The 24146-nt window shown below is 40.9% G+C and overlaps 1 protein-coding gene across 10 annotated transcripts in view; it reads left to right on the top strand.

The window, feature by feature from the left end:
- Nucleotides 1-24146, top strand: part of plekha7a (pleckstrin homology domain containing, family A member 7a) — a 126923-nt gene that overhangs the window by 78922 nt on the left and 23855 nt on the right. For 9 of the 10 annotated variants that reach the window (XM_061774063.1, XM_061774061.1, XM_061774062.1 and 6 more), the window contains 7 exons: nt 2336-2408; nt 4617-4717; nt 14592-14773; nt 15942-16433; nt 17203-17734; nt 19519-19602; nt 20653-20829. In XM_061774063.1, coding sequence (XP_061630047.1) covers nt 2336-2408; nt 4617-4717; nt 14592-14773; nt 15942-16433; nt 17203-17734; nt 19519-19602; nt 20653-20829 — 1641 coding nt within the window. The remainder of the gene's footprint in view (nt 1-2335; nt 2409-4616; nt 4718-14591; nt 14774-15941; nt 16434-17202; nt 17735-19518; nt 19603-20652; nt 20830-24146) is intronic. The other variant, XM_061774065.1, reaches the window with a different exon arrangement.

The raw sequence follows: 24146 nt of genomic DNA, 5'->3' as shown, positions 1-24146 counted from the left end.
ATACCTCAACTATAACATATTTGTATCATATTTAATGTTTTATACACCTCGAATATCACATTTATATCATATTTAATGTTTTATGCACCTCTAATGTAGCATATTTATATTATATTTGTTTTATGTGGCACGTTTGCCGACTGGTTAGCACATCTGCCTCACAGTTCTGAGGACCCGGGTCCAAATCCGGCCCCGCCTGTGTGGAGTTTGAATGTTCTCCCCGTGCCTGCGTGGGTTTTCTCCAGGTACTCCGGTTTCCTCCCACATCCCCAAAACATACATGGTAGGTTAATTGAAGACTCTAAATTGCCCGTAGGTGTGAATATGAGTGCGAATGGTTGTTTGTCTGTGTGCCCTGTGATTGGCTTGCGACCAGTTCAGGGTGTACCCGGCCTCTCGCCCGAAGATAGCTGGGATAGGCTCCAGCATGCCCGCGACACTCGTGAGGGAGGATAAGCGGTTTGGAAAATGGATGGATGGATGGATGTTTTGTACACACCTGTCGCATATTTAGACCATATTTAATGTCTATTAACCTGTGATGTAGCAAATTTACAGCAAATTTAATGATTATGTCCCTCTAAGTAACATATTTACAGTTTTTAATCTTTATTCACCTCTAATGTAAGATATTTACAACATTTAATTTTCTATCCACCCAATGGTACACATTTAGACCATATTTACTGTCGAAATACCTCTACTTTAGCATATTCACAGCCTATTTAATTGTGCTTTTGCTGTAGTTGAGATTCACAGCATGTGTCGTGGGTGTGTATACAGCAGAGGTCACCGACCTTTTCGAAACTGACAGCTACTTCTTGGGTACTGCTTAATACGAAAGGCTACCAGTTTGATCCACACTTTTGAATGAGCACATTTTACCTTTAACTCAAATTACTCAAATTACCTTTAACTATATGTTATTATTAGGAATTAATCGATGTCAAAATACTGATCATGTTAATGATTTATTAGTCATTCTCAACAATAATTTAACAAGGTAGGAATCAGAATCATCTTTATTTGCCAAGTATGTCCAAAAAACACACAAGGAATTTGTCTCCGGTAGTTGGAGCCGCTCTAGTACGACAACAGACAGTCAATTGACAGAGAACAATTTTGAGACATAAAGACATTGACAAAAAAAAAAAAAAAAAGTCACTGGGCAGTAAAGGGTTGCTAGTTATCTGGTAATGCCGGTACATTTTTATTATTATTTGTTTTTGACAATTGTGCAAAAAGATGCAGAGTCCTCTAGCACTTAGAGCAGTTTGAATGACTAATATTGCAATAGTCCGGTGCAATGACCATTGTGCAAAGGGCGCCGAGACTTCAAGGAGTGTATGCGGTTTAAAGTGACGAGTAGTACGATAATCTGGGACAATGTTGGTTGTGCAAATGTTGCAGATACTCCTCAATCAGTGTGCAAATGGAGCAGAAGAAACAAATATTAATATGCGGAAATGTATTTCAGTAAATCTCTGCAAGTGCTTACATTTTTAAATGATCACTTCAACAACATTCCTAGGAAATCACAATGTCCCATCAGTAATGAGCTATTTTCAGAACAGGCCAAGGGCTACTCTTGTGGTCCTTGTATGTCCCAGATTATCGCACTACTCGTCACTTTAAACCGCATACACTCCTTGAAGTCTCGGCGCCCTTTGCACAATGGTCATTGCACCGGACTATTGCAATATTAGTCATTTGAACTGCTCTAAGTGCTAGAGGACTCTGCATCTTTTTGCACAATTGTTTTTTGTGTGTTCTGTAAATTGTTGTACAAGAGCGGCTCCAACTACCGGAGACAAATTCCTTGTGTGTTTTGGACATACTTGGCAAATAAAGATGCTTCTGATTCTGATTGGTGTATTTTGATAATGTCAAGATGACTTTTGACGGGGAATATGCGATCTGTGCATTTACGCTGCACTCAAGTTGGCAGATATCTGTTACAGATTTTTACCCATATTTGGAAACGGCCTGATTTCAATCTGAAGATATGCCATCCATATATATTTTTTCTATTTATGCTGCCATGACACATTTTCCAATTGTGTCACTTGAGAAGAAAAAAAACAATCTGAATTGTGCCATTTGAACCACGCAGTGTAATCGCAGCCTAAGAAAGGAAAGAGCAGACTGATGCGCACAATAATGACAAAGACCATGCGGCTATTTCAGGTTGTTTTATTTCATCGGGCATGTTCACATATATAGCCCAAAAGCGGGCTCAAAACATTTGGTGTCCGACCAGCCTATCCATTGAACATGAGCAAGTGTTATCTCCGCTTGATTCTGCTTCCGCCTTTCCGCTTTTGTCTCCTTGCAGGACAGCTCAGGCATGCGTCTTTGGAAGAGGAAGTGGTTTGTCTTGGCCGATTTCTGTCTCTTCTACTATAAAGGTACAAACTGTATTCACCCTTAAGCCAACAAATATAGACAAATAAGACAATTTTCTCAGTGTTGCTCACCAAAACAGCAGCACAAACAGTCTGTGTACCCCGCACAGTGTTAAATCAGTGTTAAGATCTTATGTGGACAAGATGTCCTCAAGGATTAACTTGAATGCAATCAACATTGTGGTGCGACCACATGTTGTTGTCTCCCTTATTAGTTCAGCCCAATCTGCTTTGGATTTTACATTATGTAGAGACGTTGTCCTTAACAACAATTAACATTAGACTCTTGCATGTAGTTGCGCCACAATATTGTATTCGCCCGTTTTATTATTCCGGGGAGATAAACAACTTTTATGTCCTCCCAGTTTGCCGCAGATGCCACGTTATGAGGAGACAGCGTCTTTACGACGATTAACACTTCATTGGACTCTGACGTGGTTGCTCCACATTGTTGTGTACGTCCATGTTTATGTTCTGGGTAGCTTTGCAACTTAATTGTTACACCCAGTCTTAGCTAGGTGGCACTGGCATCTCTAATGACGATAGGTGTAATTTTCTCACTTAATAGACACTATTGTCCATTCGTGGACCTGAACTGATAAGTCCATTTGAGCTCTTGTGCTAACCAAAGGAGCAGCAAAACATTAACAGTCTCTTAGAAGAATTAAAGCATGGCCACTTAGTGAGGCTTACTGTGGTTCACTGGACAGTGCGGAGAGTCGTTAAGAGACGATTAGCTGTTCAGTACACTCTGATGTGTGGTCACTCCACAGTGTTGTGTATGTCCATGTTTTGTTAGTCTCCCTTGCTTCTTGTTTCTTCCTCAGTTTGAAACGCAACTTTCACTTGACAGTTCATACCAAAAGGTGTTTTTATGGGTGTCGAAAACACCAAATTCCTCCAAGCATGCGTTTATGGGCCTTGCTGTGTGCACTGGGGACAAAAAAGTTTTTGAAAGTATTATTGTCTAAAATGTCTGGCTAAGATGAAGAATTACGCCTCCATCCGCCTCCATCTGCTCCCTCTGACATTTATGTGTCATTTCATCTTCTTCATGTCAATCAAACACTTTTGGACACGCCTCCTTGCCTTCAGCAAGGAAATCAATTCTCCATCTCTTGTTCTCTCTTTCTCACCCTGTTCTCCTCACTTCAAAGATGTTTTTTTTCCACACGCAACATGATGAAATGCCTCTTCCCCATTCACTTATTTTACTTAAAAGCCTCAAGAACATTTTAGCCTTTGGCCCATGCACTTCACACCCGTGCATGTGTGTGTTGTGAGAGATAAAAACACCAGCCCTCGTCGCCCGCCATTTAGGGAATGTCTCCTCCAAGGGGCCTTGTATTATTTTTAAACAATTCCCTCCCCTTTTAATCCAGCCTTATTGGTACCCGGGCCACCAGGCGAGCACAGGTGCCACTGCGTTTTTCTGTATTGTTACAACACTTTACGAGGTGATAATTGTTTAGCGCGCACACACACACACACACACCCTCAGTGGAAACAAATACTTAGTCCGTGTTATTTATAGACACTAATTAAGATGGAATGCTTGCATATTTGGGAGTTGTTGACCTTCACAAGGGAGACATTAAATAATTACAGTAGAAACTCAAAAGGTTGAACAAAGTCTGTTCTAGGAATGAATAGAAATGTGTTCCAGGGTCAAACTGTGCCCATAATAAAACCTTTGTTTTACAGGCTATGTATTGTACCAAAGGTTTCTCTCAAAGCCCCCGAGTCAGATTAACTCCTACGCCGCGCAGACATTCTTCAGTCATACAAGTGTAAAAAGAAGCTGTCTTCAACAACAAACTGTTCCAGTATGCTAGGCAACCTATGCAAAAATGGAAATTGAAATAATCCAGGGTGAAACTGTGACCATCATAAATCTTTTATTCGATGTACAAAGGCAATATTTTAAACCAGTGTTTCCCTTGTTGAGGCTGATCCTTCTTTTGGAATAAATGTTGCAAAAACACCACAGAAAAAGCGAAACACAAGCGTTAATCCATTTAAACTGGCAGAACTCAGCACTCAGGTTTTTGCACGTTTGTTCGGAATCTCACGTTTTGTGTGACATTCGAGACATGTTTCCCAAAAATGTAATCAAATTAGCAGGTAATAATTGTTATTAATTCTTACCATCTCCTCACTCATTCCCTCCCCCCGACATACCCCCCCATTCTCTCCCCTCACCTCACACAGACAGCAGAGAGGAGGCGGTCCTCGGCAGTATTCCACTTCCCAGCTATGTCATTTCACCCGTGGGACCCGAGGATCACATCAACCGCAAGTATGCCTTCAAGGTACGTTGGCCTCTTCCTTCATTTAGCCTTGTTAACTTAGTACGTTGAAATTCTATGTGCAGAAACCCAGCAGTCTTCTTAATATAACAATTAAGTTAGAGTGGCTTTCTAGCTAAATAACCATCAGAAATAGAATTGAATAAGTAGCAGGAAGGAGTGATCAGTCAAAAGCGAACTGCAACATGCATGCTAGGAGCACATTATTATGAAGACAGCACAATTGAGATCTCATTTATTTTTGTCATTCCCTGGCCAATAATTATGATACAATGATCTTTGAAAAAAAAAAAAGATTGCGAAAAATATCACTCAACTTTACGAGAAAGAAATTCTTTTTTGCAATAGTCTGGTTAGCCAAAGATAGCAACAATTTCTTAACCCAGCAAAAGTCAGGACACTATTAATGGCGTTTAATATGTCTTATGTTTTTGGAGGACACACATTTTAGTCCCAGTAACTCCTCATGCACTTCAAATGAACTGTCGCTGTTGTTGTACTTTTTATTAGAGATCAGTGTTGAAGTGGTGACTCAAATTTAAATCGTGCATGGCTGATAGTCTCTAAGCAAACTAGGCACATAGGTTGCCTTTAAATTCCTCAATTTGCTCTTTGCGCTGTTTCTCGTCATTGAGTGCCCTCTCTTCTCTGATGGAGGAGACCCAGAGGAAGCACTACTCAGCAATGTAGTAGTGAACACTGTTCTTACAACTTGAAACGGATCAGGATTGGGAGAGGAAACCATTTTCACAAGTTTCTTACATTAATCGAGGACTGCTCCGAGTGTGGGTACAGGCCGCATGCGGCCCGGGGGCGCCAGTTGCTCATAGCTGGTGAATACAGACGCTGCAATACATACAGTATTTACGTTACATTTGATGCTTGCAATGTGTTTGCGTTCAAATATGTTTACAATGTGTTTAAAAAGTGTGTGGAAGGGGTAAAATTATATTAAAAAAAAAATAAAAATCTAATTAATTTATGACTGTGTCGTGGATTCTCGCCTGTTGCGGTTGGGTCTGGAATGCTTCCCCCATGATAAATGGGGCTTCATTGAGTATATCTGGATTTTCTAGAGAAAAAAAAAGAGGCCTCAAAACCTTAAGTATCACATATGATGCGTGTGGAATTATAGGGATAAAGTCAAGAGTATCACAGAAGGGTACCAGTGAAGAGGTTTATGATAATTAAGGAGTCATGAGTCATAACACGTCTGGCGCTATGAGCAGTAACAAGGAATTAATTATCAATTACATGCACCAGTTTATCGCTAATCTTGTTCTGCTAACTGATCTCACGATTCAGCAAAGAGTACACGCTAACTGGGCTAATTACATTAATGATAATTCCAATTTTAAACAGTACTGAAATATTGTTTTACATTTGAATACTTTTTAGCTGTAAACTGTTTGACGCCAATACCAAGCAGATGCTTAAGTAAATACACAGTTTGCGATTTTTTATGAATCATGAAACATAATTGTATTGGCTATCTGGATCATCTTGGCTCATGCGTTAATGTTTGGTATTTTTTACTGCTGTTAAGGGGCAAAGCCCTCCGGCATGAGTTGGCAATGGGCACCTGCTGTAGTGAAATCTGTTACGGCTGTCAGAGAAGGTTTTAATACTGAAGCCTCTGTGGAATGGATTTCCCTTTGGCATAAGTCCTCAACTGGATTTAGCACAGGAGTGATACAACTACATTATGGACTCACTTATACCCTATAGTAGTGGGGCTTATTTGTTTTTGAAAAAAAACTGTCAGATGGGAAGATTTCTTTTTCCTTATGAAAGTTTCTGTTTAATTTTTTAAGAACCTTCTTATGTTTGTTTCTTTGGCACAGAATTTTTTTTGAAATGAGGCGTACAGTATTTGCAAAAAAAAAAAGTAAAAAAAAAGACGAGTGATTCTCAAAGTTTGGTATGAATACCACAAGTGGTACGGGGGCTCCGTCTAGTGGTGTGCGACAGAATTACTGAATTAAATACAAATACAATTTTAAACATTTAAAACAATGAAATCAAATCTAACATATTAACATGAATCTTGCATATATATATATATATATATATATATATATAGAATGTACAAATTTTTGTAACAGGAGGGTTATTCAATTTACCAATTGTGGGAAGAGGCAGCTAATGCAATGCAATGAATGCAACACGTAAATATTCTTACAAGACTCGTGGTAATCTGAATGCTCGGCGGGCCACATTAAAGAAGGGAATGGGCCCACGGGCCATATGTTGCCCACCCCTGCGCTATGTAATATTTACTGTATATATAGCTTCTACTTAAGCTCACTTTTTTTTAGCAAGTGGCATGGTACGTGCTGTTTATGATACCAGAGTGGATCTTTATTATACCCCGAAGGGGCAATTTGATTTACTGCAGTAAAGACATCCAGCACATGAAATTAGACTTAATTTTGCTGAAGAGGGGGTGTGCAAACTTGTGCTCTAAGGATCAGATTGGATTCTTAAAATGGACAGCTGGGCCAGGTACTTCAAAAGTGAAGTTAAAAAAAAAAAAAAAAGTCTGTGTAAAAAGTTTATTCTGATAATAAAATGGATTAAAATTGTATTATTCATAATTTGTTATAAATAATTATTTACTTATTTAATAAAACTATTTCAATAATTTTAATTTTCATGAGAAAATGGTTACAATATGTAACATAGTTTACTAATAAAATAATTCAAATTTTTAAATTTTACTATTTCTATTATTTGTGAAAATAGGTAAAACAGTTAAATGTTTCTCATTTTCAAATGTCACTAATATTCAACAAATGCCAGTTATATCATGAGCTCAATGAATAAAAACAAAAAAAAGATGCTAAACACACATAAAATTACTTTACTAAGTGAATAATTCTCATTTGAATTGTATTTTTTCTTAAATTACAATTTATTAACCAATGACTCATTAAAAAGTAAAACCTAATTAAATGTACATATAGTCTAATTTTTCTATTTTGACAATCTTCAACCAATCAACAAAATATTTAATGAGGTAAATCAAACAACATTTTGATTCATCTATTTTAGGAAGTTTTTTTTTATTTTTATTTTTTTTACAGAACGATTAATGTGAATTTTTGGTGCTTTGGACACAGTTTCTGATGATATTATGAAAGGACGTAGCATGTTAAAGTCATATTTTTAATGATCTTGTTATGTTTGAATGCGGTGTTGTTGGCACGCCGTGTTTGGAGCTGTTTGTGGCCACACTGGATCACGTTTGGGATTCTACGCCTCTGGCTATAAATAAAACATGTCTGTCTTATTTTTGGAAGTGGCGCTGAAGGGAAAACATGCACACCATGACAGAAAGAATCCCCAACACTCAAACTCATTTGAAGACTTTTTTATAATTAATTAAAATTTCAAGATATCATCTGTTATTAACTGGTTAATAATAGAGAGGAGAGTGTAACCTCTGTCAAAACGTGATTGATTATGGGTGAATTATGATCCCGCCAACAAAAACATAAAACTATCAACTGTCATGATTAGTAACTGTAATGCTTTATTAGGTCGTAAAACTTACTACTGTGGTGGTATAAATCGGCCACACATCAATCACTTTTTGAAAGTAGCTACCCACTCCTTCTGTCGAATACCGTATTTTCCGGACTATAAATCGCACCAGCCCAAAAATGCATCATAAAGAAGGAAAAAACATATATAAGTCGCATTTTTGGGGGGAAATTTATATCGTAGCAGGTACAGATACACAGGCCGAGCGCGCCATCTTGCGGTTGTCAGTGTGAAAATAACGTGAAATTATATAATAATGTGTTAATAATTTCACATATAAGTTGCTCCGGAGTATAAGTCGCACCTCCGGCCAAACTATGAAAAAAAACTGTGATTTATAGTCCGAAAAATATGGTAATCCTTAATTTAAAAAGAAAATAAAAATAAAAAATGTACCGGCATTACCAGATAACTAGCAACCCTTTATTGCTCAGTGACTGTTTTTTGTCAATGTCTTTATGTCTCAAAAGTGTTCTCTGTCAATTGACTGACTGTTGTCGTACTAGAGCGGCTCCAACTACCGGAGACAAATGTGTTTTTTGGACATACTTGGCAAATAAAGATGATTCTGATTCTGAATTCACAGATTAAGATTAAGACATTTTTGCTAGGAGTGTTGTTCAAGCAATGTCATAATGAATACATTTATATTTCAGTCTTGTTTAGAAGATAACCAGAAAATAATGAAAATACGTACAAAAACAAGCCTCCATAGACGTGTGACTTGTTCATTGTGACTTATTGTAAGGAATGGAACCTGTCTATTTTAGTAGTAGCTAAGGAAAAACTGCTAGTTTTAACTGTCCCATACACATTTAAACTTATTAAAACCCAGTGAAACACATTGAAACAATTTTTCAAATGTTCCTTAGTGTCTTTTCTCACTCACTTTCAAGAAATGGGAGACTATTGTCTAATCTAATTTGAGAAAGCAAAGACTCTCCCTCACACATTTCTATAAATCAGAGGCAACATGTGCTTGCTTCAAGATGTTTTTTTTAACTCCCAGTTTAGGTTTACTGTAAAACTGACAAATAAAACAAAAGGGAATTAAACATTATATATTTAAACACCAAAATGTTCAACCAAATCATATGATTTCATCTATCAAAAGTCCACTAGCTTAATGCTAACATATAATGCGAAACGACACAGATGGACGGGCTAACAGTTTACAACACTCTACATTCTATTCATTCTATTGATTTGTTTTTACTGTTTTCATACGCTACAAATCTTAGAGTGTGTTATTTTTCTTGTTTAAAAAAAAAAAAAGCACATTACAAAAATGTATCTTTCCATTCATTTAAATAAGGAAAATTCATTTGAGATACAAGTGATTTGAGTTAAGAGTTGGGCTGGGCGATATGGCAAACGATATATATGATCACGATATATTTTTGCATATCATCCGTCCTTGATTATGATCACAATTGTTTTCATTTCTTATGAAAACTAAATAAACTAGTGTGGACCCACATCTTATGAATATATAAAGTACTCTAAATTAACAAAATTGAAAAGATGAATACAGAAACCATATTAAAGCAATTTTTACTCAACATTACAACAAATGTACAAACCCCAATTCCAATGAAGTTGGAGTGTTGTTTAAAACATAAAAAAAAAGAATACAATGGTTTGCAAATCCTTTTCAACCTATATTCAATTGAATACAGTGCAAAGACAAGATATTTAATGTTCAAACTGATGAATTGTTTTTTTATTATATTGTTGCAAATATCCTCTCATTTTGAATTTGATGCCTGCAACGCGTTCCAAAAAAGATGGGACAGGGGCAACAAAAGACTGAGAAAGTTGAGGAATGCTAAAAAACCTGTTGACTGTGGATGTTCCTGTTTGGAACATCCACAGTCAACAGGTTTACTGAAAACAGGTAAACGTCATGATTGGGTATAAAAGGAGCAACCCCAAAAGGCTCAGTTCTTTAAGCAAGAATGGGAGAAGGTTCTCCACTTTGGGAACAACTGTGTGACCAAATAGTCCAACAGTTTAAAAATGTTTCCCAACGTACCATTGCAAGAAATTTTTGGATTTCATCATCTCCTGTCCAAAATATCAAAAGATTCAGAGAATTTGGAGAAATATCTGCATCTAAGCGGCAAAGCCGAAAACCAGCGTAGAATGCCCATGACCTTCGATCCCTCAGATGGCACTGCACTACAAACCGGCATTATTGTGTAAAGGATATTGCCACATGGGCTCAAGGAACACTTTATTGTCAGTTAAAACAAGTGTCGCTACATCTACAAATGCAAGTTAAAACTCTACCATACAAAGTGAAAGCCATTTATCAAGAACACCCAGAAACGCCGTTGGCTGGCTTCTCTGGGCCTGAGCTCGTCTGAGATGGACTGCCGCAAAGTGGAAAAGTGTGTTGTGATCTTACAAATCCACATTTCAAATTTTTTTTGAAAACCATGGACATCGTGTCCTCTGGTCCAAAGAGGCAAAGGACCATCCAGATTTTTATTAGCGCCAAGTTCAAAAGCCAGCATCTGTGATGGTATGGTAGTGTGTTAGTGTCCATGGTATGGATAATTTGCACAGATGATTCTGATTCTGTCGTTATGGGAATAAATACAAATCATGATTGAAGGCACCATTAATGCTGAACGGTACATTTAGGTTAATTATGCACAGGTTTTGGAGCTGTTTTGGAGGTTTTATATGCTGCCATCCAAGCAATGTTTTTTTTCAGGGACGTCCTTTCTTATTTCAACAAGACAATTCCAAGCCACATTCTGCATGTTACAGCACCGTGGCTTCATGGTAAAAGAGTGCGAGTACTCGACTGGCCTGCCAGCAGTCTAGACCTGTCTCCCATTGAAAATGGCGCATTATGAAGCTCAAAATACGACAACGGAGATCCTGGACTGTTGAGCAACTGAAGTTGCGCGTCAAGCAAGAATGGGAAAGAATTTCACATACAAAGCTTCAACAATTAGTGTCTAAGTGCCCAAACGCTTATTGAGTGTTGCCAGAAGAAAGTGTGATGAAATACTGTGGTAAACATGCCCTTGTCCCAGCTTTTTTGGAATGTGTTGCAGGCATCCAATTCAAAATGAATGAATATTTGAAAAGAAAAGAAAAAAACATGTATCAGTTTGAACATTAAATATCTTGTCTCTGTAGTGTAGTCAATTGAATATAGGTAGAAAAGGATTTGTACATCATTGTATTCTGTTTTAATTTAAATTGTACACAACGTTCCAAATGAATTGGAGTTGTGGTTTGTATAAAAATATTAAATAATGCAATAAATTAGTTGGGACTATAGTCACGGAACAAACACGCATGTGAGGGCTGATAAGTTGGTGTATGATGAGTTTGACAATTAAACCTCCACCCTCCACCACCTCTTCCCTCTCTTCCCATTGGTTGGCTGCCCGACCGGGACACCCATCCCGTACTCCCCACGAGTGTTATACGCTGACAGTCCTCACGTAAAATAGGTACTCTCCTCTTTGCTGACTGGATGTGGGAATACAATGTACATTCCACATTGTCACTTGTCACTGTGCATGATGATGATCAACTTGTTGTGTCACTTTATACTCTGTTTGCTTTTTCTTTGTGTCTATACTTTTGCTCCATTTGTGGTTTTCGTGGGGCATCGTGTTCAAGTCACATCCCCCCCTCCCTCTGCATGCAGTCCACTAATGGCTCAGGGAAGAACTACTTGTTATTTTGGATATTTTCTATCTTTCAGGGAGAAAAAGTGGATACTGGAGAATATCTTTGAAAGGTGTCATATTCCTCCTAACAAGATTTATGCATCTTTACAAATAGAGAGCACTCTGTGTTTTATTCCATTAAAGCAGCAGACTTAAAAAGGAGACACCCAGAGGCTATTATTGTCTCCATTTGGATGCTTTTTCCCCACTGTAAAATCAATCCCCAGTTTGGGAGAATGCACCTTATCAGGAGGAGCTGCACCGCGCTCGGGCTTATCGTTACGAGCACAATGCGCTCTTTAAATAGGGTGAGGACACGTGAGACTGACGTGTGTGTTGAAAAGGACGGGAAGGAAGCCGATGAATGGAAAGTAAAGCAAGGGGAGTGAAAGGAAGCGAGGAGGGACGGTGATTATCTACATAAATAGTGTGACATCATCCAGTGAGACGGTAAACAACAATGGAGGACATTTGGACTCTTTGTTACGAGATGAAGCGTTTGTTTTTTTTATTCTGGAAGTGACCGTTCGCACGTATGCACAAAGCGAATGACATCACAACCAATCACCAGCTCTGAGGGTAGCGATGAAGACGACGAGACCGGTCGATGACTGCATAAGCAATGACTAAAAATCTGGCCAATGGTGGTACAGTTGAAACTACTGAAACTATAGTATGAATGGTGGTACACGGGCTCCTCTGGTGGTGCGCCCAAAGAATGACTGAATTAATTGTTCAAGCTGTGCAGTAGCTTAAACATTTTTAATCCCGTACAGTATATTTGTTCAGTACAGTTCAGTTGTATTTAACTTTTAGGTACTGTACAATACAGTTGCATTTAATATTTTTTATATATTTAATATTGTTTGTTTTCAAAGAACTAGGTGTACATTTTTACATCTTGTTTGCAATACATATTAATTTAATCATTATTTGACTACTGCTTTTTAATTTCCCATATTTAGGTCCAGTGTTAAAGTTCAAAGTTCCAACAATGCATAATGTTACAGGGCAATCGAGCACTGTCTTTTCCCGCCGATACATAATGGATGTGCGGGAATTTAAGGTCCCATCTTCCCTGTGATTATTAGTCTTCACATTTCATGTCCAGCTTTGGGGGTCCTAGCGGTTAGTTTGTGTGCCTTCAAGGTGGTGAGGGCTTGTTAGCGGTGAAGCCAGCCAACACCGGACAGTTTTTAAATGAACATAGACTTTGTCTGGCCCAAATATGAACCCAGGTTACTCTCTTGTGGGTGTGAATGGTTTTTTGTTTATATATGTATGTGCCCTGCGATTGACTGCGTCTCTCTCTCAAAGTCAGCAGAGATAAGCTCACCCGCGGCTCAAATGAGGACAGGTGCTTTAGCAAATGGACGAATGGATGTACAATATCCGTGATGTCGAGATGTATTCCAGGGGTGTGGGTCACTGATGGATGGATGGATGGTTGTCAAGGTAAAAGGTACGCTAACATGGATTACGGATGTAGCCGTAACACATTAAGTACCTCAAACCTCAGCGTCCATTCCCCTTATACTACAGCTCAACCAACTCCCAGGGGAAAAAACAACTCCTGCATGTTTTAGCAAAGCAGATAAACAACCTTCCTCGCAGGCATTCTTCTCTCACAATGGCTACATCGTTTCATTTGCTTCAATGGACGAAAAAAAACTAATAGCCACCTCTTCCTTTCCTGCGGTTATTACTCTAGCGCTAGCCACCTACACTGGGTGCTTTTCAGAGACATCCATTCAGGGACATTGAGGGGAAAAAACCTGTATTGATTGATTTTATGGCCACATGTCCCAATACCTTTGTACAAATTGTGTATATGCATTTTATTATTTTTCTTTACATTGTTTAAGGACAAAACTGTTCGAATAATTATGAAAAATATGTTGAAAAAATACCAAGCATTTATAGATGAGGAAATGAGTCTCTCTGACTCTTAGCTGGCTGAATTCAACACATTAATTATATATTAATCAGACACAGACTCTATAGAGGATTAGTCTTTTTATTGTCTATCCCAAAAAGCATTTAGTGCTTATTTTCTAACTTTTTTTGTGTTTTAGTGCAAGTAGCCTAACGAGGAGACATTTGTGAGGTTATTTGTCTTGTTCCGTCCATCTCATTACGCATACACACATACACACACAAGCAGATGAGACATACATACATACATAGACATACACATTTTTACACACAAAGATGCACACAGGCAGACACACACACACACAAACACAGTGTCACAGACACACGGTAACAGACACAATCACACACACACACACAGTCAGACAGAGTCACAGACAACCACAAAGAACACAAACACAAAGATAGACACACACAGAAATAAAGAAAAACATGCAAAATCACTGACACACACACACGTGCAAAAATAACACCATTGAGTAGACATTTCTGAGGACACATTTTGTTGTTGTTGTTGTTGTTTATTGTGTTCTTTCCCTCTCATTGGTCAGAAGCTGTGTCTTTGTTGGTCATGACTGGCTGCCGCTGTTGTCTTTTTCCACGTTTGTTGGTGTGCTCCGTGTCCTCTGTGCCTCCTTGTCGCCACTCTGGTCGGTCAGATGTTGTGACACCTTTGCTGTGCTCGTTGTCTCCCCCCGCAGGCCGGCCACACTGGAACGTGCTCGTCCGTTTACAAACGCAGCTCTGTAATTGGCTCTCAGGCAGAGCACACGGGCATGCGGACATACTACTTCAGCGCCGACACGCAGGAGGACATGAACACCTGGCTGAGGGCCATGAACCAGGCTGCCAATTTGAGCGGTCCCGTCGACACCGGCATCAGGTCAGGAACACACACACACACACACACACACGCGCACATTGTGAAGCAGTTCATTTGATTTCCTGTACTATACTATGGTTGTCTTCCCACTTTTCCTCTTTGGCATGAATGTCACCCTTCTGTGTTGGCCCCACAAAAATACCCATTTTTTTTGTTTTTTAAAAATGTATTTCCCTGAACATTCTGGTTGAATGGTTCTACTTTTGGAGCAGCGATATTCCTTTTTGCCCTCCAAGCCTGACCTGACCGTCACTTAACCCTCCAACGTCCCTTCTGAACATAACCAGTGGAGCTTTAAATTGCCCTTTAAGCAAGTCTCCAAAAAGTCAGGTCAGACGAAATTAAATTCAAAGTGTTCTTGGCAACAAGACAGCAGTACGACAACTCGCACACACCCACACACCAACACACACAAACAAATACAAACACATCGGCTGCCCTCACACATGCAATTAAAAACCATTGGCCTAAAGCAATCCGCTGTAAAATCCCAGCGAAGCATTCTGCATTTTGACCTGAGTCACAATGACTTCAAATGACAATCAGGGAGCCATTCAAAAATGGGGTTTAAAATCAGAGTAAGCCTTCTTGATAGGGTTTCAAACAAGGGTTATGTTATCAAATTAGGGTTTTAAATTAGGGTTTCAAGCCATGGTTAGCGTTTCAAATTAAGGCTTCAAATTAAGTTTTGAGGCCAGCGTTAGGGCTTCAAATTCGGGTTTAAAGCGGGCAATAGGGTTTCAAAAGGGTTAGGCTTTTAGGCCTGGGTTAGAAGTTCAAACAAGGGTTGAGGTTTCAATCCTGGGTTAGGGGTTAAAGAAATGGTTAGGGTTTTAAAATAAAATTTGCAAGCCTGGATTAGGGTTTTAAACAAGTGTGAAAAGTTTCAAATTAATGTTTTAAGTCAGGGTTCAGGTTTCAATTTAGGGTTTTTTAAAGCCTAGGTTATGATTTCCAAATAGTGGTTTTAAACCAGGGTGAGGGTTTAAAATTGGCTTGAAATAGAGGTTTCAGGATTTATTTAGGGTGTCAAATAATCTAGGGTGTCAAACAAGGAATATAGGGTTTCAAATTTGGATTTCATGGCATGGTTAGCGTTTCAAATAAGGGTTTCAAGCTTGGGTTTACAAATATTATAAGTCGTTCATGGCTGCTTCACTCTCCACAGAGCATCTGACCAGTCAGATCACTTCCCCATGATGCGTCATCAGACTGTCACGCACACCAATCATATCAACCACAAGGCTCCCGAACCCCAGAGACCCACCGTCCACGAGGTTCTCCTGGAGCCCATACATCTCAACCAAGGCGACCGCTGCAGCTTCCACAAAGACTCTCCCGTCGCCGTGGAGATGGACACCCACGCCTCCCTGCCCGCCAACCCCACGGCCGCCGCCCTCCCGCCGCCGGGCCAGGCGTCCTCATCAGCGCCCGTGTCCAGGGTACCGTCTCGAGCGCCCTCACGGTCTGCCTCCACGCTGCCCTCGGGCGTTGGTGCAAGAAATGGCCTGGTGGAGACGCCGAGCCCCATCTTGGAGCCTAACGGAATCGCGGCGGGGACGTACCAAAGGGCCCCGGAAGCCCCTCAGGAGATGAGGAGGAGGAGTACTCTGGAGCAGGTGGAGCAGTGGGTCAAGGTGCAGAAAGCTGAACACCAAGGGTAGGTGGCAAAAATGATGCCAAAGGTAATTATTTGTGGACATATACAGTAGGTATTTAATAGACTATAGATTTTTTTTGTAGTTGACTATAATGTGATGATAGTCAAGTCGAAGTCGATTAATCAATGCTCCATAGAGCAGTATAGTCCAGTGGATTATCATTCTTCAACTAAGGGCGAGTCGAAAATCCTCTGTAAATTGGCTAATTGAAGACAAGATGCCAAAAAAAAAACACCTGATAAGTCGACTGTCAGTTCAACCCCTAGTATACAGTGTATCCACAGTGTATTAAGAGTGCTTCACTTCTTCCACATTTTATGTTACAGCCGTATTCGAAAATGAAATACATTCATTGTTTTTCCCTCATGATGACAACATGACCCAGTGTACATAAGTATTCGGACTTTGCTCATTATTTGATGCACCACCACTTTGTCATACTATTAAATGAGAAAGTGTGTCCAAACCTTTGGCTTGTAGTGTATATTAAGAGTTTAAACTGTACGTACCACAAACTATGATCCCGTAGCATGTACAGTGGGACCAAAAAGTATTGAGTCAGCCACTAAATGTGCAAGTTTTCCCACTTAAAGAGAGAGGCCTGTAATTTTCATCATAGGTATACCTCACCTATGAGAGACAAAATGAGAAAAAAAATCCAGAAAATCCCATTGTCTGATTTTGAAAGAATGTATTTGCAAATTAGGGTGGAAAATACATTTGATCAATAACAAAAGTTCATCTGTGTGTATTCTTGTGTTGTGACAGTCCTCCATCCCGAGAAAACACCCTCCCCCGTCGAACGCCGCCCTCCCAACCCAAGTTTGGCACCCTGGACTCACGCCAGACCCTGCCAAAGACGCCCCGCCACAGCCCCCCGCTGGCACGCCACAGCGAGTACAAGTACGCCCAGGACCGCCTGAGCCACTTCCGCCTCACACCTGAGCTTGGCGGCCCTAGTTCCAACACCGTCCTGCAGCTGTACGAGTGGCAGCAGCGGCAGCAGTACCGTCACGGTAGCCCCACTGCGCCCCTCTACACACCGGCCCCGGACTACCCTTTTGGCGCCAGGCCGCCGGCCGCCAAGCACAGTGGGCCGCCACGTTGCGTGTCTGTACCGCCTTCGCCCGCCGACATCCCGCCTCCAGGGCCTCCGCCGGGCACCAGCAGGACCTTGTCGCCCGCCCGCCGCCCGCACACGCCGGCTGACCGTGTGACAGTGAGACCCATAGTTGATGCGTCGGTGGTGGACACCCCCTTTGCCATTTCACCTCGCAGGACCAAGTCTCAAGTCTTCAAGGTAATGTCATAGGCTCTCAAATTAGGGTCTCAAGCCTGGGTTACCGTTTCAAACAAGGGTTATGGTTTTGTTTTCAGAGTTACTGTTTCACACAAGGGTTTCAAGCCTGGGGTAGGGTTTCATACCAGGGTTAGGTACAAATTGGAGTTTGGGTTATGGTTTCAAATTAGGGTTTCACGTTAGGGTAGGGTTTCAATCAAGAGTTCAAATTAGGGTTTCACGTTAGGGTTGCGTTTCAATCAAAGAGTTTTAACGCAGGATTATGATTTAACTCAGGCCTCAGTTAGAATTTCATATTTGGGTTACATCTCAGGGCTACAGTTTCAACAGTGTTAAGGTTTCAAGTTTAGGGTTTTAAAGTTGTGGTTTCAAGCCCGGGCTCCACGGTGAAAAACTGGTTAGCACGTCTGCCTCACAATTCTGAGGACCCGGGTTCAAATCCGGCCTCGCCTGTGTGGAGTTTGCATGTTCTGCCCATGCCAGCGTGGGTTTTCTCCGGGTACTCTGGTTTCCTCCCACATCCCAAATACATGTAGGTTAATTGAAGACTGTTGTCCGTAGGTGTGAATGTGATTGCAAATGGTTGTTTGTTTATACAGTATGTGTCCTGCGATTGGCTGGGAACCACTTCAGGGTGTACCACACCTCTTAGCTGGGATAGGCTCCAGCATATCCACGACCCTAGTGAGGATAAGCGGTGTAGAAAAGGGATGGATGGATGCTTTCAAGACTGGTTTAGGGGTACAAATTAGAGTTGTGTTAGGATTATAAATCATCATGAGGGTTTCAAATTACGGTTTCACGTCAGGATTGGCGTTTCAGAGTAAGGTTTTCATTAAGGGTTAGGGTTGCAAACTAAGGTTTTGAACACAGGTTACAGTTTCAAATTAGGGATCCAAGTGATGTTATCATTTTCAAATTAGGATTTCAAATCAGGACTAGGATATCAAGCTTGGGTTAGTGTTTCATATTTGGGTTTTAAAGCAGGGTTTGTGTTTCAAGTTAAGAGGTTTGAAAGAGGGTTTACGGCCTCAAACAAGATTTAGGGTTTCAAATTTGAGATTTTAAACCATGGTTAACCCTGGCTTTAGGCTCAAACATGGTTCGGATTATCAAACTAGGGTTTGGATATCAATTTAGGGTCAAAAGGTAGGGTTAGGTTTTCAAATGAAAGTTTTATGTCAGGGTTCAGTGTTGAACTTGTTATATTTTGACCTTAAAAATATATCACCATATATAGACACTATATGATCTTCTGGACCTTTGTAGCAACATATTGAGAAAAACAACAACAACCTATGAAATAGTTCAACAAGTGAACTTAGTTCAAAATTTGTAATTATGAACTACGAACTGAATTAGCTCCTTTTAAATTTGTTTTTTTACTGAATTTCAAACTAGTACGCGTAGAAAATGAACTTCGCCAACACTGTCAGGGTTAGGGTTTCGAAATCAGGTTTAAAGCTTGGGCTAGGGTTTCAAACAAGGGTCATTTCACCGAGAAATGATGAAAATAGGAGACACGTGAATGTCATTGGGAGAGTTTGTCACAAGTGCTCATTTGTTTTGCCTGACCATTTAATGACACGCGTTCGTGTCAGTCATTGTGACAATGGACGTTTGCGCCACTGACCATCATTATTATTGTATCAGTGCCTTCCGTGCAAGTGGCCACACAGTCCGTGAGAGCAGTTACAACTGTGTTTAGTCAATGCTGTATTGTCTTTGGTGTAGTGACATATTTCAGTATAGAAATTATATTAAATGGGCTTTGTGTGCTGCAGCCATCCACCATCGAGAGGTGCTCGCTGCCTCCCTCCAACTACATCATGCACACGGTCAGCGCGCCAAGCCTCCACGGCAAAACGGTACGTCTGACTCAACTAAAATGTCCTTTAAAAAAAAAAAAAAAAAAAAAACATCTCAACCCATTTAACAACCACTATTGTACATGTAATAGATTTCTATGACGCCTGCACTTATTAACTGTGATGTACTGTAGTACTGATCCTCTAACTTTGGATTTTTTGCAATTCAAGTCAGTTAAGGTTCAACCCAGATTTAGGGTTTCAAGTCTGGATTATGGTTTCAAACGGGGGCTAACGGTTTCAAGGTAGGTTTTCAATTTAGGGTTTTAAATGTGTGCTAGGGCTTCAAACAAGGTTTTAGATTTCAAATTATGGTTTCAAGCCAGAGTTAATGTTTCAGATTATGGTTAGGGTTTCAAGTCAAGTATTATGTTTTCAAGTTGGGGTTTCAAATTAAACCTGGGTTAGGGATTCAAACGTCATATGGTTGAAGCCAGAGTTACGGTATCAGACTAGGGTTTCTATTCAGTGTTAGGGTTTCAAGTTATGGTTCCAAGCTAGGGTTTCAATCCTAGGGTAGGGTTTCAAGTTGGGGATTGGGTTCCATGCCAGCATTAGGCTTTCAAATGAGGTGTGTGGTTTTAATTAGGGTTTCAAACCTGCGTTAGGGTTTCAAACAAGGTTTTTCCTTCTCAAAATAGGCTTTCAAGCCAAGGTTATGGTTTCAAAAGGTTTCAGGGGTAAAGCCAGAGGTATGGTTTTAAATTAGGTTTTGGGGTTCCAGTGGAGTTTCAACCAGGGTGAGGGTTTCAAGTCGTGGTTGAAAGCCTGGGTTAGGATTGTAAATAAGTCTTTTAAGCAAAGGTTATGTTTTCGAAATGGTGTTTCAAATCAGAATTTAGATTTCAAGCCTGCGTTAGGGTTTCAAACAAGGGTTAGGGTTTCAAGTTAGCATTAGGGTTTCAAGGTTATGGTTAAGTTAAATCAGTGCCTTTCTCATCGTATGACGGTAAAAGACGTGTGCGCTAGGAAACTGAAGTGAACTGCACTACTTGGTGGAAATGTAACACTCTGGTGTGTGTGTGTGGTCATAATGATGACGGCGGACAGCCCGACGAGCTCACCCTGCTCCTCATTCAGCTGCGCCGCCAGCAGGCAAAGATGGCGGCTGCACGGCAGCACGCGCTGGCGCAGCTGCAGCGCCACGGGCTGTCAGCCGCCGGCGCCCTCGTCGCCGTCGGCCCCCCGCCTGCGCTATCCCAACTCAGTCTGTTGGCCGACACCCAGGTGGGCGGCCCGCCCGACCGCCTTCACCATAGCGAGGCCAGGTAGAGGTTGCCCCTATGAAAGAAACCCGTTGTTTACCATTGTATTTCGTAAGATATCATTCACATAGCGATAAAAAATACACAAAGGACAAATAACAGCACACTGTACATCACTCTGTTTTGGTGAGGTGGTTCTGTCTCTGCAAAGGCCGAGTGTAGCTTTCGTTAGCACGATGACCTGGGGTGGAGATGGAGCGTTGCGACAAAGCGAGCGGCTACACAGTGTTTGCCAAAGTAGAGATGTTGTCTCTATTTTTAGCCACTTTTCCGACCCTTCTAGCAACTTTTGTTCTCCAAAAAGTGACTGGCAACAAAAATAGCCACTTTTTGTGTAATGGGATTCTTCTAGAGCAGGTATCAAACATACGGTCTGCAGGGCAAAACTGGCCCCCGAGGAGGTTCAATCCGGCCTGCAGGATAAATTTGAAAGTAAAAAATATATTTGGGGTTAGGGACAACTTTGAGAAAGAATTTGCTCATGTAGAAAATGAAGAGAAAATCATTTTTAAATCTTCATAATTGATTTAATTTTAAGTGCAATACAATAGTTTTCAGTTCCAAATACCTGGGACTTGTTTTATCCCATTAAATACAATCACTGTAATCAGGTATTATGCACAAATGTAGATGATAAACTGAAACAAATTTTTCTTAAGAATCTCTTTTTTTTGTGTAATCATAAAAAAATGACAAATATTGAGGTTTTCTGAATGTATTTTACCCTTGCATTAAAACAAAGGGAAAACTTTATCTATTTTAAGTATGTGATGATTTCACTGTTCCAGCCTGCTTGACATCAAATTAGGCTGCATTTGGCCCCCGAACTACAATGAGTTTGACATTCCTGTTCTAGAGACTCCGAGACTCACCCCTCCGAGTCCAGACTGCAAGTGAAATGACATATCCCTCAAGATTCAATTGCATTTTCACTCCCAGAGGCAGCATTTCATCAAGCCGCCAAAGCAGTTGTTCATTAGCGTCACGTAGGGGTCCCCCCCCCCCACGTCAACTGCAGAGCTGAACATTCAATTGCCGGTTATCAGAAGCTAATGCTCGTAACACCGTTAGCTAATGTTATTCTCTACTAACACTGCAGCCTTTGGATGTCAGGGTGTTGTGACGAAGCTAGCGGCTCCTCAGTGTCACCACTTAGTCGTTATATTGAGTGACATTTAGGACCCTTTTAGAATTTTTTTCAAAAAACAACATACGACGACGAGCAACAAATCTTGTGATGTTTTGTAGTGCTATTGGAGACTTCTGGAGACTGACACTCACCCCTCCCATCCAGACCGCAAATGATTAGCACTTGCTCAGTGCAGGGTCACATCTAATCTAGTGGGATACACGGCTGTGGGCCACCCCAAAATCCTAAACTATGTGCCTCATCACCTTTACTGTAAAGCTGCGATGTAGCAGTTTTTTTAAAAAAAATGAATAAGACATTAACAATATATAATATAAAATATTGCTTGATGGATTGGTTCTACTGTGTTTCATGAATTCAAGTTGAGAAATATCCAAGTCACCCTTGCATCCTTTGATTTTTCTGTATGCAACCTTGTAAGGAAACATTTTTGACTCCCTTGTTGAAATGGTCATGAAGTCAGGTTTCTGACGTCTCACCACGATTAAATTGCTTCATAGTTGACAGTCAAGGTCAACAATGTGTTTAGTGGCAGCCTCTACCTCCAGTCTTCATCATCGGTCATCTTGGCACGTGTTCATGTGTACGAAGAAGCAGCAGTGTGTCTCATGTTCTTGGCTGGCCAGCTTTCGTGTGGTGCTTTTTTGTCACGTAGCATGTAGCTTCCCTGGCTGCTTTCTCCTTTGGCTGCTTGGGTGACTGTGGATGTGACATCGTCAGTCCCAGTCCAGACGATGTTTTACAGTGATTTGTGTTATTAGAATTGTGGCCGTGGAAGTGGCAACACTTCTGTGAAAAGATATAGTTGGTACGGAAAGTATTCAGACCATATTAAAAATGTCACTCTTTGTTATATTGCAGCCATTTGTTAAAATCAGTTAAGTTAATTTTTTTCCCTCATTAATGTACACACAGCACCCCATATTGAGAGAGAAAAAAATTTATTGTTGAAAATTTTGCTGATTTATTAAAAAAGAAAAACTGAAATATCACACAGCCATAAGTATTCAGACTCTTAGCTCAGTATTTAGTAGAAGCACTCTTTTGCGCTAATACAGCCATGAGTCTTTTTGGGAATGAGGTTTTTCACACCTGGATTTGGGGATCATCTGCCATTCCTCCTTGCCATTCCTCCTTGCAGATCCACATTCAGATCACATTCAACAACAACAAGCTGTGGTTCACTGCTAAACTTAAGCAGCTTCGCCAAGCTAAGGAGGACGCATATCAGAGCGGGGACAGGGCCCTGTATAATCGAGCTAGAAACCAGCTGACTAAAGAAATTAACATTGCAAAGAGGAGAACTATGCAGCAAAGTTGGAAAAACAGTTTAGCGCTAACGACTCTAAATCAGTCTGGCATGCATTCCAATCGCTGGCTAATTACAAGCGACGATATCCCCAAGCTGAGAACAATAGCACACTAGCCAACGACTAGAATACCTTCTACTGCAGATTTGAAAAGGACACTTTCACACCCCACACCCATCCGGCCGCACCCCCGACCACAATCACACCTCTGACTTCTGCGTTAACCATCCATGAACAGGATGTGAGACGCATCTTCAAACAACAAAAGATTAACTAAGCGGCAGGCCCAGACCATGTGTCCCCATCCTGCCTCAAAGTCTGCGCGGACCAGCTCGCTCCAGTCTTCACACAGATCTTCAATAGAGCTCTGGAACTGTGCGAAGTACCATTTTGTTTCAAACGCTCCACCATCATTCCAGTCCCCAAGAAACCTGCAATCTCGGGTCTAAATGACTACAGCCCTGTCGCCTTGACATCTGTGGTCATGAAGTCCTTTGAACGTCTCGTGCTAGACCACCTCAAGAGTGTCACAGGTCCCCTGCTGGAGCCCTTGCAGTTTGCCTACCAAGCGAAGAGATCTGCGGATGATGCAGTCAACATGGGACTGCACTTCATCCTAGAACACCTCGACAGTGCAGGGACCTACGCGAGGATCCTGTTCGTGGACTTCAGCTCAGCGTTCAACACCATCATCCCTGAACTCTTTTCATCCAAGCTTCTCCAGCTCAGCGTCTCACCTGCCATCTGCCAGTGGATTTACAGCTTTCTGACGGGCAGGTCAGGCTGGGGGAGGCCACCTCATCCACACGCAGCATCAGC

This window comes from Phyllopteryx taeniolatus, chromosome 5 (genome assembly GCF_024500385.1).
Source record: "Phyllopteryx taeniolatus isolate TA_2022b chromosome 5, UOR_Ptae_1.2, whole genome shotgun sequence".
Lineage (NCBI taxonomy): Eukaryota > Metazoa > Chordata > Actinopteri > Syngnathiformes > Syngnathidae > Phyllopteryx > Phyllopteryx taeniolatus.
Note: the sequence above shows the minus strand (reverse complement) of the source record. Positions and strands in the feature narration are given on the sequence as shown.